At 43.2% G+C, this 16505-nt stretch overlaps 1 protein-coding gene across 2 annotated transcripts in view; it reads left to right on the top strand.

Moving 5' to 3' along the window:
• The window catches only part of SMIM29 (small integral membrane protein 29), a 52846-nt gene extending 37078 nt beyond the window's left edge, over positions 1-15768 (top strand). For both annotated transcript variants that reach the window (XM_077481417.1, XM_077481416.1), the window contains one exon: positions 11392-15768. In XM_077481417.1, the coding sequence (XP_077337543.1) occupies positions 11392-11460 (69 nt within the window). In that variant the 3' untranslated portion in view covers positions 11461-15768. The remainder of the gene's footprint in view (positions 1-11391) is intronic.
• The last annotated feature ends 737 nt before the right edge of the window (positions 15769-16505 follow it).

Here is a 16505-nt window from a genome sequence, read left to right as displayed (position 1 = left end):
GCAGATATGTCAAACTGAAATTGAACAGAGGTGCCAACCTGGGTACAATAACCCTGATATTCCTGCTGAGGGGCAGGAAAAATCTTTTGAATCAAAATAATGTTCAAAAAGTGCACAGTTTTTTTGCTGGCAGACCAATTTTCTGTTCTTCACATGTAAAATAAAATGCACATTGCCTCTAGAACTGAAATCTATAGAGATGAATTTATAGAGCATGCAGTTACTGATCTCAGCAGACATGTTTTGAGCCAGCAATTCAAAGTACTGAAGCCAGATATACATTTCCAGAAGACAGTCAGCAGCCCCTTGAAATCATTTATGACAGGTTTGTTTTGCTGACCACCTGTTCACTGTAAAAACACTTCCAATCCAAAAGTCAACAAAGCATCACATTCACATATACAATGCCTTGCAAAAGTATTCACCCCTTTGGCTTTTTTTTTTGTATTTTGTTGCCTCACAACCTGGAATTAACATGGATTGTTTCAGGATTTGCATAATTTAATTTACAGAACATGCCCACAACTTTGAAGATTTATTTTTTATTGTGAAGCAAACCACAAATAGGACAAAATGGGCGGCACATGATGGGCGGCACATGATGGGCGGCACAGTGGTGTAGTGGTTAGCACTCTCACCTAGCAGTAAGGAGGGTTGCTGGTTCAAATCCCAACCACGACACTACCTGCCTGGAGTTTGCATGTTCTCCCTGTGCCTGCATGGGTTTCCTCCGGGTACTCCGGTTTCCTCCCACAATCCAAAGACATGCAGGTAGACTAATTGGCTTCTGTTCAAAATTGGCCCTAGTATATGAATGGGGACCTTGGTTTGTGGGATCTTTGAGGGTAGGGACCGATGTGAGTGTGCAATGTACAGGGACAATTGTAGACACTCAGGTTGAACTGGATGGACTGGTGTCTTTATTCAACCTTACTAACTATGAAAAAAAAAAAAAAATAACAGAAAAGGTCAATGTGCATAACTATTCACCCCCCCCCCCCCCCCCCCAAAGTCAATACTTTGTAGAGCCACCTTTTGTGGCTATCACAGCTTCAAGTTGCTTTGAATAAGTCTCTATGAGCTTGCCACATCTTACCACTGGGATTTTTGCCCATTCCTCCTTGCAAAACTTCTCCAGTTCCTTCAAGTTGGATGGTTTGTGTTTGTGAACAGCAATCTTTAAGTCTGACCACATATTCTCTATTGGATTGAGGTCTGGGCTTTGACTAGGCCATTCCAATACATTTACATGTTTCCTCTTAAACCACTCAAGTGTTGCTTTAGCAGTGTGTTTGGGGTCATTGTCCTGCTGGAAGGTGAGCTAGCCTCAAATCGCACACAAAATGGTACAGGTTTTACTCAAGAATATCCCTGTATTTAGCATCCTCCATCTTTCCCTCATCTCTGACCAGTTTCCCAGTCCCGACTGCTGAAAAATATCCCCACAGCGTGATGCTGCCACCACCATGTTTCACTGTATGGATGGTGTTCTTTATGTGATGTGTTGGGTTTGCGCCAGACGTAGCATTTTCTTTGATGGCCAAAGTTCAATTTTAGTCTCATCAGACCAGAGCACCATCCTCCATACATTTTGGGAGTCTCCCACATACCTTTTTAGCAAACTCAAAACGTGCCATTGTTTTTTGCTGAAAGTAATGGCTTTCTTCTGGCCACTTTACATAAAGCCCAACTCTATGGAGCGCACGGCTTATTGTCGTCCTATGTACAGATAATCCAGTCTCTGCTGGGGAACTCTGCAGCTCCACCAGGGTTACCTTAGGTCTCTGTGCTGCCTCTCTGATTAATGCCCACCCTGCCTGGTCTGTGAGTTTTGGTGTGCGGCCATCTCTTGGCAGGTTTTCTGTTGTGCCAAGTTCTTTCCATTTGGTTATGATAGAATTGATGGTGCTCCTCATCAAAGATTTGGATATTTTTTTTATAACCTAACCCTGACTTGTACTTCTCAACAACATTGTCCCTTACTTGTTTGGAGACAAAGGCTGTAATGTAACAAAATGGGTAAAAAGCCGGGGGGGGGGGGGAGTGAATACTTTTGCAAGGCACTGTATGTGTTTGCTTGCAGTGTTGCCTGCGCTTGATTCGTAGTAGTGTGGTGAAAGAAAAATGTTCATACATTATTTACTCAACATAATCATGGAACTATAAGGTCAATTAAAAAAATTGTTACACATCTTGTACATTTATTTATTCAGTTGTGTTTTTTTTTTTTCTCTCTGCATTTTTTATGATCACAAATGTAAATCTATTTAATGCTTTTATTGTTGTATTGCGTGGAGCATCCTGGATACATTTGGGGAGTGTGTGTGGTGGTGTTTTGTGTTTGTTTTTTTTTGTTTTTTTCCCCCTTCTGTATCGTAGTCCATTTATAAAGAATAAAATATCTCACTATGAGGTGTCTATTGATGAAAGCATGCCTTTGTGGTGGAATTAAGATAACACACTCAGATACTACCTCAATTCCAAAAAAAGTTGGGACGCTGTGTAAAATCTACATAAAAACAGAATGCAATGATTTTGCAAATCTCATAAACACATACTTTATTCGCAATAGAAAATTGAAAAACCCATCACATATTTAAACTGAGAAAATGTACCATTTTAAGGAAAACAAAAAAGCTAATTTTGAAATTGATGGCAGCAACATGTCTTTAAAATAGTTGGGACAGGGCAACAAAAAGTTGGCAATGGCAAAATAAGTGGTACTAATAAAGAGCTGGAAGAACATTTAAATTTGCAAAGACTTTTTAAATATATCATCTGCAGTACATAATATCAAAAGATTGTGAAAATTTGGAGAAATCTCTGTGTGCAAGGGACAAGGCCAAAATGCAATAATATGGATGCCTGTGATCTTCTGGCCCTTAGACATCACTGTATTAAAAACAGGCATGTTTCTATGATGGATATCACTGCATGGGCTCTGGAATACTTCCAAAAACCACTATCTGAACACCTTTCACCATGCCATCCAAAAATGCAAGGTAAAGCTCTATAATGCAAAGCAGATGCTATATCTGAACATGATCCAAAAACTTTCTCTGGGTCAAAATATTTTAAAATTGTCTGCTGCTGCAGTGGAAAACTGTTTGTGTTTAGGCAATTCAAAATTTGACATTCTTTTTGGCACCCATAGGTGCCGCGTCCTCCAGACTAAAGAGGAAAGGGACCCTGTGTGTGTGCATTAGTGGAATGGGCAGCTTGCAAATCTGGAAAGGGACCCTCAATGCTGAAATGTATGTCCAGGTTTTAGAGCAGCATATGCTCTCATCCAGACAACCTCCTTTTCAGAAGAGGCCTTCCATATTTCATCAGGACAAAGCTAAACTGCATACTACATCTATGACAACAGCATGCCTTTGTAGTAAGAGTCTGTCTGCTTTACTGGCCTGCCTGCTGTCCAGACCTTTCACCAACTGAAAATATTTGGCTCTTGAAACAAAGAAGACCCAAGACTGTTGAGCAGTTAGAATCCTATATCAGGCAAGAATGAAACCTTCCTCTCTCAAAATTCCAGCAACTGGTCTTCTTAGATCCCAGATCTTTTACAGAGTGTTATTAAGAGGGGATGCTACACCATGGGAAACATGGGCCTGTCCCAACTTTTTTGAGACTTGTTGCTGCAGCCGTTTCAAAATTGCCTTATATATTTTTTTTTTTTCTGGGAATAAAATTTGAGTTCATGAGACTTTCCGATCATTGTATTATACATTTTTTTTTTTTTTTTTTTTTACACAGCATCCCAACTTTTTTGGAATTGGGGTTGTAGAACATTGATTATTTTCAGGATTTTCCAAGACTTAAAACCACTAATTCATGTGGGGGAGAAAAAACATTCCATACTAAAACTATTTTTATGCTTGTGAGATTTTTGACCATTTAATATATATTGTGTGTAGTTGCACACCTTAGTGAATTGACACGCATGATAAAACCCAGTTTCTCTTTCGTTCACTGACTGACACAGCTCCAGTAATCTTTACCATAGGATTATTACGCCACCTTCAGGAGAGGACTAGGCAGAACATGTAATACATGTGAAAAAACAGAACTTCACAGTTCCGCCCACGTGGGGTTTCCTCTGGTAATAACCCCTCAGCATGCTTCCTACAGCTCCGTTTTGTTCTGCCTAGTGAAGGAGAAGGACCTATGCTCTCTGCGGGACCATCGGTCCTAGGATGTTTTTGCTGAATGTTTGCCTTGTGCGCAAGGTTTTAAGATCCTGTGATCTGCTATCAACAGCCGACTGGCTGGATATTCTAGATCCTTTTAGTCTCCCCAGCCTGGCCATCGAGCGCGTGCAGACCCTAGATACACGCTGAGTCGGCCACGACATGCCCCTCAGGCTTCAGGGGCTGCCGGTGAGCGCAACGCTCCGGGGCACACATGACCGGACTATCAATGTCCTTGTCACAGTGTGCCGTGGCCAGCAGCCACCCCATACTGCTCAGAGAGTGGGTCTGTGATGGGATGTCCCCAGCTTGTCCGGAGGGCAAGTACAGCTCTCTCTGCCTCGGCAGGATTGAGCAACTGGGCATTCCCTGGGAGGTCGATTAGGAGGTCCCTATCCCCCCCCCCTCTGTGGGGGAGGCTGCATGATGGGCTGATAGCGGTGTGTGTACCTGTAGTCAGGGGTCCCCTGGGGGCTTTCACCTTTAGATTGGGGCTGCGCTGGGTGTTTGTGTCCCTGGGTGTCTGTGGTCTCCCTGTTGGGTGTCTGGATGTCTGCATGTGCTGATCGCCATAGCGCTATTCTTCTGACGTTTTCTCTGTTCTTTCACTGTGTACAGTTGTTTTGTCGGCCATTTTTGGTGTGCCTCAGTGGAAAGCATGGTCGGGGGCCATTTTTCTTTAGCTCGGTGGCCATTTTCTTTGTTATTATGTCCCTTTTTTAAAGGGCGACCGGCAGACATTTTATTGTAGCCCCGCCTGGTTTTTATCCTCCGTGCTGGTCCCTGCCGCTCAGAATGGCGCGTTTTTTTTGCTCAGGACACCTGGGAGCTGATACTGGATGCAGACACCTGTAACTGAATGGCCCAGCCCTCGGTCGGGGTCTTGAGTCCTGCAGGGGGTTCCTGACACAGACTCTGGCCCCGTCAAGACTGGCGCCCCCTGCTCTGTTGTTTCAGATGACGCTGAACAGGACCGATCGGACACTGAGGATGAATCCCTGTCCGGGTCTGCAAGACAAAGTGCTAGTTGGAGTACTTATCACAGCTGTGCATGATAACCTGAAAATTCAGGCTACAGCAGATTCCTCTGCTGAAGTAGCAGTCCTCTTTGGGTCCTCTAAGCCAGCCCATACACCTAAAGGTGTTTCCGTATCTGACTTACTTCGATAAGTTTGTATACAAGTAATGGGGAAGCCCACAACGGACCTTTTCGGTCCCTAAAAGAATGGCGGTGCGCTACCCCTTTGAGGAGAGCCTTCTCAAAAAATGGTCAGCTCCTCTGGTCGTGGACCCCCCAGTATCCAGGTTAAACAAAGTAACCACGATTCCAGTAGAGGGGACTCCTGCATTTAAGGACCCTACCGACAGGAAGGCCGAGGCAGTGGCCCGTTCCTTGTTTACGGTTTTGGGGTCAGCAATACGATAAGTACTGGCCACAGCACTTGTGTTGCAGACACTTGCTGAATGGGCAAAACTTTTGCACCGCGAATTGGAGAAGCAGCAGGCTACTCCCGTCTGCGTGGAACTAGCACACCAGTTATTGCATGGCCTTAAGTACGTTTTGGATACGCTTCCTTTGCTCTCCGGGGCTTCAGTGTCAGCAGTGGTGCTGCAGCGCCTGATTTGGCTAAAATACTGGTCTGCGGACCAGGCATCTAAAAAGAAAAAAAAAAAAAAAGCCTTGACGATCTACCCTTCCTTGGTGAGCGGCTCTTTGAAGCCTCGTTGGATGACATTATTAAGAATGTCACAGGTGCTCCCACATGCCAGGAATACTAAGGAGCCACGCCGCAGGCAAGGGCCCTCATTTTCCACTCGAGGCTTTTTTGTCCATCCGGGACTTCGGCTAAACGCTCCCAGTTCGACAAGGTGACCTCTGAGGGACAAAAGCGTCCCTGGAACTGCAAGCCTAACAAGCTTTCGATCAAAAGTGCTACCGCATGAAGGTTTGCCCCCTCCTGTGTCTCAGGTGGGGGGTTGTCTTTGGGAGCCCAGTGGGTCTCTCAGCTGTCTGACCAATGGGTCTGCAAACTGATTTCCTCTGGCTACAAGATAGTTTCTCTCTTGGCCACCTAACAGATTTTTTTTCCTTCCAGCATACCCTTACACCCGGCTCGCTGGGAGGCCCTATTGGGGGCAGTAAGGGACCCGCTAAGCCACGGGGTGATAGTGCCTGTTCTGGAATCGGAAAGGTTCCAGGGGTTCTACTCCAATCTGTTTGTAGTCCCCAAAAAGGAAGGGGTACATCCAATCTTGGACCTGAAAGGCCTCAATTGCTTTGTAAAAGTACAGAGGTTCAGAATGGAATCAGTTCGCTCAGTAGTTGCTGTACGCCATCAAGGGGACTCCCTGACGTCTTTGGACATCCAGGATGTGTACCTGCACATACCCATATGGCTCAGGCATCAGAGGTTTCTGCGATTTGCAGTTGGGGAAGCCCACTAGCAGTTTGTGGCTCTCCCTTTTTGGCTTGGCATCAGCACCCAGAGTCTTTACCAGGGTATTCGCTCCAATTTTGGCATTGTTGCGACAATGCGGGATCACAATGTTAGGTTACCTAGACAATCTCCTCCTGAGAGCATCTTCTGCCTCAGAATTAGAGGATGTGGCGATCACCATGCAGACCCTGTAGGAATTTGGGTGGCTGTTGAACCTCAAAAAGTCGGTGCTTGTACCGACTCAGTGCTTGGAGTACCTAGGCTTACTGCTGGACACCATGGAAGCGAGAGTTTTTTTTTTTTTTTTTTCTCCCTTCAGACAAATTGCAGACTCTCAGAACTGCAGTAAAAGTATTGATAAACCAGAGGTGGTTGTCGCTGCGCTTATGCATGCGAGTCCTGGGCCTCATAGTGGCCTCCTTTGAGGCGGTACCATACGCCCAGTTTCACACCAGAGTCTTGCAGAAGGAGAGAAGGAGATATTAACAAAATGGGACAAATCTCCGTTATCCCTGGATCGGCAGATTCGGGTTAGCCAGTCAGTCAGGGACTCCCTGCTCTGGTGGCTGAGCTCCCCGGCACTTCGGTCTGGGAAGTCGTTCCTATCTCTGCATTGGACAGTGGTCACAACGGACACCAGCCTGACTGGCTGGGGTGGAGTACTGGGAGTACAGTCGACCCAGGGCCTCTGGTCGGGGGCAGAATCCAAGTTGCAGATCAATGTGCTTGAACTCCGAGTGATCAGTCTTATGCCTCTCCACATGGTCGATGAGACTACGAGGGTGTCCAATCAGGATCCAGTCAGACAACGCCACGGCGGTGGCATATATCAACCATCAAGGAGGAACAAGAAGCTCAGCTGCAGCACGGGAGGTCGCTCATATCCTTTAGTGGGCAGAGCGACATGTACGGGCCTTGTCGACCATTTACATCCCAGGAGTTGAAAACTGGCAGGCAGACTACCTAAGTCGCCAGAGGCTGGACCCAGGAGAATGGGCGTTGCATCCGGAGGTGTTCAGGCTGCTGTGCCTGCGGTGGGGCACACCACACGTGGATCTCCTGGCCTCTCGTCTCAATCGGATGGTGCCGAGATTCATCTCCAGGACAAGAGATCCTTGGGCAGATGCATCAGACGCACTGGTGGCTCCATGGGGTCAGTACCGACTGATCTATGCCTTTCCTCCACTAAAATTCCACATCTGCTCTGCAGATTCCAGATTCCAGTGATACTGATTGCCCCAGATTGGCCTCGGCGTCCCTGGTACGCTGACCTAGTACGCCTGGTTGCGGATGCTCCCTGGCGACTACCGTTGCAAGAAGACCTTCTGTGTCAAGGTCCGATTCTCCATCCTGCTTTACCATCGCTGGTTTTAACGGCATGGCTGTTGAGAGCCAGGTGCTAAGGAACCGGGGCCTGCTGGACTCTGTGATTTCAACTATGTTGAGGGCACGAAAATCTTCTTCTCGGAAGATATACCATCGTACCTGGAAGGCTTACATCTCCGTGTGTGGGAAGGGGCGGCGTCCGCGCACCTATTCCGTTTCCAGGATCTTGCTATTCCTACAGCGAGGAGTAGACCAGAAATTGGCTTTAAGCACCATTAAGGGACAAATATTGGCTTTGGCTATTTTTTTTTTTTCCAATGACCCCTGGCATCTCACTCTCAAGTGAGCACTTTTTTATTCAACGGGTCCGGCATGTGGTCCCTACGGTGTGTCCACCTTTGCCCCCGTGGGATCTGAACCTGGTGCTGTCGGTGCTTCAGAAACCGCCGTTTGAGAACATCAGGGAAATTCCCTTGTTAACTCATTCTCAGAAAGTGGTCTTCCTAGTGGCCATTACATCGGCCAGGAGGGTTTCGGAACTGGCGGCCTTGTCTTGCAAGTCGCCCTATCTGGTTATCCATAAGGATAAGGTGGTGTTGCGTCCGCAACCTTCTTTTCTGCGGAAGGTGGTTTCGGTGTTTCACATCAATGAAGACATTGTGTTGCCATCGCTGTGTCTTAAACCGACACATCCTAAAGAGGTGGTCTGGGCTCTAAGGGTATATTTGTCTGCCGCGGCTCCCTTTCGGATGTCAGACTCTGTTCATTTCGTTAGCTGGTCCGAAAAAAGGTATGGCGGTCTCGGCCACCATTTCCAGGTTGATCCAGACAGATTGTGGTACAGGCCTACGCCAGGTGCCCCTGTTTCCTGTCACGGCCCATTCTACCAGGGCAATTGGAGCCTCTTTGGGCTTTGCGACATCAAGCGTCAGTTGCTCAAATGTGTAAGGCGGCGACTTGGTCGTCCGTTCACACGTTTACAAAATTCTACAAAGTGGATGTAAGCGCATTGTCTGCCTGCTTTGGCCGCAAAGTTTTGCAGGCGGCCGTGTAATGTTGCAATTCTGCACTCTTTCCTCTCTTTTTAAAAATACAGTTACTTTTGAGTATTAATGCACTGTTGCATTTGTTGACCGCAAGTTCTGATGCGGTTAGTTAAGATAGTATCTCTCCTGTTAGGGAGCACTGTTGGTTGTGGGTGAAGTTTTATGCTGTTCCCACCCCTCGTTATGACACTGCTTGGGGACGTCCCTACGGTCAAGATTACTGGAGCTGTGTCAGTCAAAAAACGAAAGAGAAAATAGGATTGTTGTACTCGCCATAAAATCCTTTTCTCTGAAGTTCACTGACTGACACAGCACCCTCCCCTCCTATTGATTTAAGTTATACTGCTTGTTGACATACTGAGCTGCAGGAAGCAGGCTGAGGGGTTATTACCAGAGGGACCGCCCCCTGGGCAGAACTGTAAAGTTCTGTTTTTCCACATGTATTACATATTCTGCCTAGTCCTCTCTTGAACGTGGCGTAATAACCCTACGGTCAAGATTACTGGAGCTGTGTCGGTCAGTGAACTTCAGAGAAAAGGATTTTACAGTGAGTAAAAAAATTCTATTATTTTACCATGCACGCTAGTGTTAGTATCTGATCCAGCACATTACACGGCTTATTTTTTCTTTTTCAGCTTTATTTGAAGTGTCACATAGTCTCTGTACAGCAGTGTGGTGGGTTGATCTGCTATGCAGTGCCATTCAGTGTCGTGCAGGGAAATGCAGACATGCTGAATTTTTCCACACTGCTCTACCCCATACATCACACTAGCGTTGTAATGTGAACTGAGCACAGAGAACAATTGTGCATTAGTTTGTGACCTGTATTTTATTCAATGTGAAAAAATTCAGTTTACATCACGTTGTGTGAATGAGCCCTTTATAGGTATTTACTGTATGTTATCGTGCACTCTTTCTACATAGTGGGAGGGCTTTTTAATTCTAGTCCTATTGCAGATTTTCATGAAAACCCAAAGTAAATATGTATAATTGGAATAGTCAGAGAAACAGGTTTGCTTGATAGCAGACATGGGAAGGAGTTTGTACCCACTATAACCCGCCCCCATCCCTGCCCTGATCTACCTCCAGGGTTACTCAGTACTTCCAGCTAAGGGATAACACTTGGCACTCCTCTATGCAGTGCTCCGTGTCTAAATGGCCAACCCCCAGGCCTAATTGTGCATAGCCCTGAATAAGTTTCAACTTTGTCTAAGCTTGTATAAGGAATTTTCTAGGGGCTGGTGGAGTGGAGTGGGATAGTGGGAAAGGTTTGTAAAGACTTTTTTTAGAACTCTGTCAAGTAAACATTCAAGTACTTTGACTAGTCCAGGCATAGTTTCCCTTTTAAATGTAATATGTGAAAATCTGAGACGTGGTATTATGCAAATGCTGCTAGGAAGTCTGTGCCCCCTCTTGCATCTTGTCAGACTGTCCAGCATATTGAGGGGTCAAAATTGAAGTGGGGAAGGAAACTAGTCCAAACAGCAATATCCTAGATAAAACCAGAGTTCTTATATTAGAGTAACCTGGTTTTTGGGGCTGTATGAAATGAAGATCTGCGCAGGAACCTATGGGTACCTGCATTTACATCTTAGTGCCACTTTACTGTATTACAGCTATACTGAAGAACGACAAAGTGTAGAGAAACATTAAAGCAGCTTAATCAACTAAATATAGAGTAAGTAGTTGAGGTTTTACATTATTACTTGAGTAAGGGGAAAGTATAAAGAAAGGGTTAATGCTTATGTAATGAAATTATATATTCCCTTCTTCCCTTTTTTTTTCTTTTATAGCATTTCCTCCAAAGTAGGCAGAAAACAAGGCACTTCATATGAAATTTTCCACCCAGTGCAGTACTGAAATTTCATAACAAAATAAAAAGGAACTGAATAAAGGGGATCTTTTTTTACTTATCAAACTAGTAATGTTCAGAAGAAATAATGATTGAATTAAGAAAAAGTGAGTCATGCACTTTGATCATATGATAGCCAGCTGCTGGCTAAAATTCAGACTTGACTTTCTGATATTCCTCCACCCAGAAACAGAGGATGTCAGATATTTTACTGCTAGTTTGAAAATGTATATGAAGCTGCTCTGTACAATTTTTTTTGCCATTTTAGCCTTTCAAGAAGGGAATATTCCATTTTCTACTTGAAATAGTAAATTGTTTTAAGGCTCAGCCTTTTAAGTTAGTCACTACAGTTTCAAGGCTAGGCTATTGTGCTGATTATATTTGACCATTGTCCCTACAACTTGTGCCGTATCCATGCTGAAGGCTGTAATGCATCAGTACCCATGGCAGTCAATCACAAGTCTTTACAGTATGGTGGTGTTGGAAGAGAGAGCAGTTGCATGTGGTATTCTTTTCTCTAACCGTTTTTTCTTTTGTAGGTTGTACATGGTTGGACAAGTGGTTATCACCAGTATAAGAGAGCATCGTTAAGGGATATAACGGCCTAAGTCTTTCCCACTGGAGAAGTCTGCACATGGGCTGGAACAAACTTCAACACCCTCCCTTTTAATGCTTTATTTCCCATGGGTTTCATTATTTAAAATAGATGGGGATTAATTTTGTTTCAATTGATACTCTGTATTCACATATACTGCAAAGCCTTGTGTGATTAAAATCCTAAGGTGTAGGATCTATGTAGGACTCTAGTGTCCCACAGTAAAGGTCCCCAGAAAGTCCCCTCTACTTTATACTTTTGTTGTCTCTGCCTGTCAGAAATATTAGAAGTTAATTCTCACATCTGACGGTTAGTTACTAATTCTCATTTCTGAATAAGTTCAAAAGAAATGCTCAGACACACACTACCAGAGATACCATAGAAAGTGAGAAGAGGAATTACTGGAGACCTTCAGGTTGGATCTTGTACCAAGGAATCGTGAAGAGTGCCATTGCTGACTTACCATATAAAAACATGGATTTCCCTAGCTGCAGTGCTGATCTAAGGGCTTTAGTACTTTCTAAGTAATTGACTTGGAACAAATATTCCAAGCAGGAGTTCCGAGATCAAATCTGACTTTCCCTATTCTGATGGAGATTCCCAAGCAACTAGCAGCTTCAAATGGAGGTGAGCAATGACAGCCTCCTCGTGTTCTCCTCCAGGTTTCCTAGAACATCTTTGCCTATGTATAAGAATGTTATTGTCTGTAATGGTTTAAATTGTACGTTTTGGGACTGATGTGTGTTAGTATACTTTTTTTGCTGAATTATTTGCAGTTTATGACAATTTGAGGGGGGAAAACAAAAAGCGCCTGAGAGAAGTTCTATCACCTGGTGCTGTTGCCCATAACAATCAGTCAGCTTCTATTAGTTTTTTTTTCTACACAGCTTAGAAAATGAAAATTTAAAAACTGATAGTTGCATTCCAGTCCAGACAAAATTTATCTCTGACATTATTTGTTCCCCCTCTTTGTCATATCCTTTTTAGAATGTATGACAATACCTTTTCACAAGGTAAAAAACACTGGAAGAGTATCATAGGAAAGCATCTAAGCTTTTCTAAAAATTAAACAACCACTGCTGCTTGTTTGTATCGATACTTTGCTGCTATAGCAAATGAGAAAGGAGGTACTCCAGCCATTATCCATACAATTACATCTAGACGAGTGTTCATTTAAAGTTATATTAATGTCCTTCATAGCTCCATACCTCGGCCATGACTCCCACGCTCATGTGTGGTAGTGACGTAATCGCGGCTAGGCCAATCAGATGGCCACAGCACTCAAACCGGAGAAGAAAACTGGGAGAAGATGGAATCTCCATCAGCAGTGACAGCGAGCCGATGGAGGGCTTTGTTCTGAGGTAAGTATTTCATAATGTGCAAGTATGCGATGCATACTAGCACAATATGCCATTGTCTTGCAAGGGTTTTCTATTTTTTTTTTTTTTTTTTTTTAAGTTGCGGTTTACTACCACTTGGCCTCTTGCACACTGCGGCTTGAAAAAGCTCAGTGCAACTTATTTTATTTAATTTTTTTTCTGAGCTACAATACAGCCCATTAATTGTAATGTGCCTATGCGCACAGGAGTGTTAACAAGCACTGTGTGTTCTTCAATGAAATTAAAACAAAAAAATCTGAATTTTTGGTCCGTAATTTATGCCAGATGTGCGCGTATGCACACAGTAGCGTGCATTTGTGCCGCATGTGTCCATTACAATATTGTCAAAGTGAGAATGGGTATGGTACAAAAATTCATGGAATTGCACAAATGCATATGCGCGAAAATACGCACAAATTCATACAAAAAGGGGCTGAAAAAATAGATGCTCAAACACGAGTATCGTGTCCAAGAGGCCTAACACTTTCATGTGCCTCAAATAGCTCATTCTCTAACGATATATAATATCTATATAAGGCATTTCTGCCATTTCTTACTTTCACTTGACATATTGGGGTTGATTTACTACAAGCAAATATGCTGTTCACTTTTCAAGGGAACTTTTGTCTGCTTAGTGAATGAGGTGAAACTCTGCTGACTTCCATCATACAATCATGTGCAAGAAAAAATACTGTGGTGGTGTGTTTTTTTTTTTTCCTTTCCTTGTACATGATTTGGTATTAGTGAATTTTCACCACATTCACAAAGTTAAAAAAATTTCCTAACAAAGCGAGCAGCCTATTTATCTTTTAGTAACTCAACCTCCTTGACTGTTTCTGGTTGGCGATACTTTACAGAAAACTTGGAGACAATGGTCCACATTGGCTGCATATGTAGAGAAGCCGATAAGAATTGGAACAAAGGCAGCAGTGTGTGCTACCTCACCATACTCTGGGAAAACCAATTTTGGACATTTTATTTTTTTGTTTTATGATCTGTATAATGCAATTTATTTATTTTTTTGCAGTTATCGGTAGGTATACATTTAGAAAAAAAAAGTACGTGTATTAAAAACACACTCCAGTCAGACCTAAAAAGTTAGTGTATAAATACATTCAAGGAACACTGCCTACCTGCCTTTTGGTGTCTTAGAAAGATGTAATTCAGAGCTTGTGATTCTGAAGGCTAGGGGTTCCAACCAGGTTATGTAGACGCAGTCTAAGCCCTTGTACACACGGCCGGACATTCCGACAACCAAATCCGTCGGATTTTGGCCGACACTGTTGTTGCATACACACAGTCGGACAAAGTTGTCGAAAAATCCGATCGTTCAGAACGTGATGACGTTATTTCGTTACGACGGGACTACGTTCAGGCTAGTAGCCAATAGCTTTGGTCTAGGAATTTGATCTGAGCATGCGTGGCACTTTGTCCGATCGGATCATGTTGTCGGAAAATTTTATAGCCCAGCTCTAAAACTTTGTCGGTCGGATATTCCGACGGAAACAGTCCGATGGAGCCCACACATGGTCGGATTATCTGACCGGTCCGATCGGACATTTTCCGTCGGAATGTCCAACCGTGTGTACAAGGGCTAACTGTGTTTACTCGAAAGGCAGGTCACTATGTTGTCAGGTAAAAAGATCAGATTGAAATTAAGGTGAACGGAATAAAAAAAAAAATTTTTGTTTTTGTTTTTTTATTATATTTGGTATTACTTCTCAGATTTACTCTTTTGACTGCTTTTGCTTGTCTGAACTGGTTCTAGTAGATTTATTGTTCCCATTTATGACACTGATATTAAAGTGTTGCAAAAAAAAAAAATATGTAACCGTGGTTCAAATAAGACCTTCACCCAGATCTATTGTTTTAGTTTTCAGCACAGCCTTTCCATAAGATTGTACTTCTCTTTGCAACAGCTCTGTGAAGCTGCTTTTCACGTTGGTGTCAGAAGAAACCCAGGGTCTCGGAGAGGCTACTGTATAGTACTGGCATGCAGTTTAGAAGATCCCGCAACTAATAATGCATAGCCAATACTTAATTGTATTACAATAAACCTAAAATGACTACTCTACTCGCTAATTAAAAAGAATAGAAAAAAAAGTATATACAGTATATATTAACTATTTTGCTAACCAAAAGATTGACAAATCTGCACTGCTAGTTTTGTGATTTACTCACTGGTGATGCATGAACAAGACCAGATGAACAGAATAGTCAGTCTCTTTGCAAGTAACAGTTTACAAACTTGCATTTCATCTGTGTATTTAGCCGTTTATCCGACGTTTTGGTTTTAATTAACTGAACTTCAGAGCATGTCTGCAAATATAGCCATAACATTACACATGGGCTGAGTGGAAAATTACAGGTGGAACAATGGCTGCATCTCCATGCAGTCACTTTTTGGCAGTGCCATTGAATTCAGGCACCCGCTGAACAATACATAAATGGAAAAATAGCAGGCAGTGGATATTTCTCCAAAAGTGAGAGATTCTCTGAGGGGGGGGGGGGGGGGGGGCTAAATGAGAGAAAATTTAAGCCGTGTATTGTGGCCTTTACTCATTACCCACCTCATTTTGTATTAGAGAAAGCATTGTATGCAAACAGATGTCATTTACAGATTCTCCACACTATTTTTGCTTTAGTTTAAAAATAATCTAAGAGGTACATGTGTTTTGAGAATGAAGTCTATTTCTCAGTAAGCTTGGAGGTTCCCACCATATGATATACATATAATAATTATTATTATGATAAATTGTGTTGTTTTTTTTCCTGCCATATGTTGCTGTGTGAGATTATTTTGTAATTAAGAATACATTTAAGTTATTTTATAAACTGTATGAATGATTCAGAAGGTTTACCTTTTGTGGATGTAAAATGTAAAAAACCCTATTGTTAACATGTAAACGCTGAAGTACCGGTAAACGTTATTGTTAAAAACATTTTTCTTGCTTTTGATGATTACAAACACTGATTCAAAGGTACTGCATTTTTATGAAACCTGTATTAATGTTCAATCGGGGCTGAAGGCAGGACTGCAGAAACCTAAAGCAACAGGTTCACTTTTTAATGTAGACCTCCATAGACCCATACATACTTTCTTTTTTTTTTTTTTTCCCCTTTCTTTCTATCCTCCACTGCTCCACTCAACCAACAGTAAAGAAAAGTCCTGTGTAAGCAGCCAATCGGTCGTAAATTATACAGAGCTATTGACTCATTTTTGTGGCAGTGAAAATTGGCCCAGCACTGTCTTGTGGAGTAAGTCACATGCTCCTTCATACCTAGTGCTAGGTATTTTGTTTGGCTCTGAATCCTGCAATGGCGGTGGAGCAATGGTAAATATATGCTGAGAAAGGGATGGGGGTTTAACCAAATTTTATTGCTTTCTCCTGTCTGTACTGTGTGGGGGTAGCCAACCCTTTAGGTTGGAGGAAAACCGGGATTAGAATGCAAAGTTGAGGGCTAAGCTGGTAATGAACTACTTTTGGACTTTAGGCCTAGGAAATGCACACTTCAACAAAGTTCCTGAAACATCTATCCTATGCTAAGGGCCAGCAACCCCTGGCACATAGTGCAGGAGCAGCAGTAGGTGCCACTGAAAAAAGGCACCAAGGACACTTTCTCTCAGTGGTGTTGCTTGTGGGGTGTCCTGAGGCTACAACTACCCGCCTGTCATTTA

This window comes from Lithobates pipiens, unplaced genomic scaffold (genome assembly GCF_037356315.1).
Source record: "Lithobates pipiens isolate NorthernLeopardFrog02 unplaced genomic scaffold, aLitPip1_a1.2 Scaffold_16, whole genome shotgun sequence".
Lineage (NCBI taxonomy): Eukaryota > Metazoa > Chordata > Amphibia > Anura > Ranidae > Lithobates > Lithobates pipiens.
The sequence above is the reverse complement of the archived record's forward strand: the minus strand, read 5'-3'. Positions and strand labels throughout refer to the sequence as shown.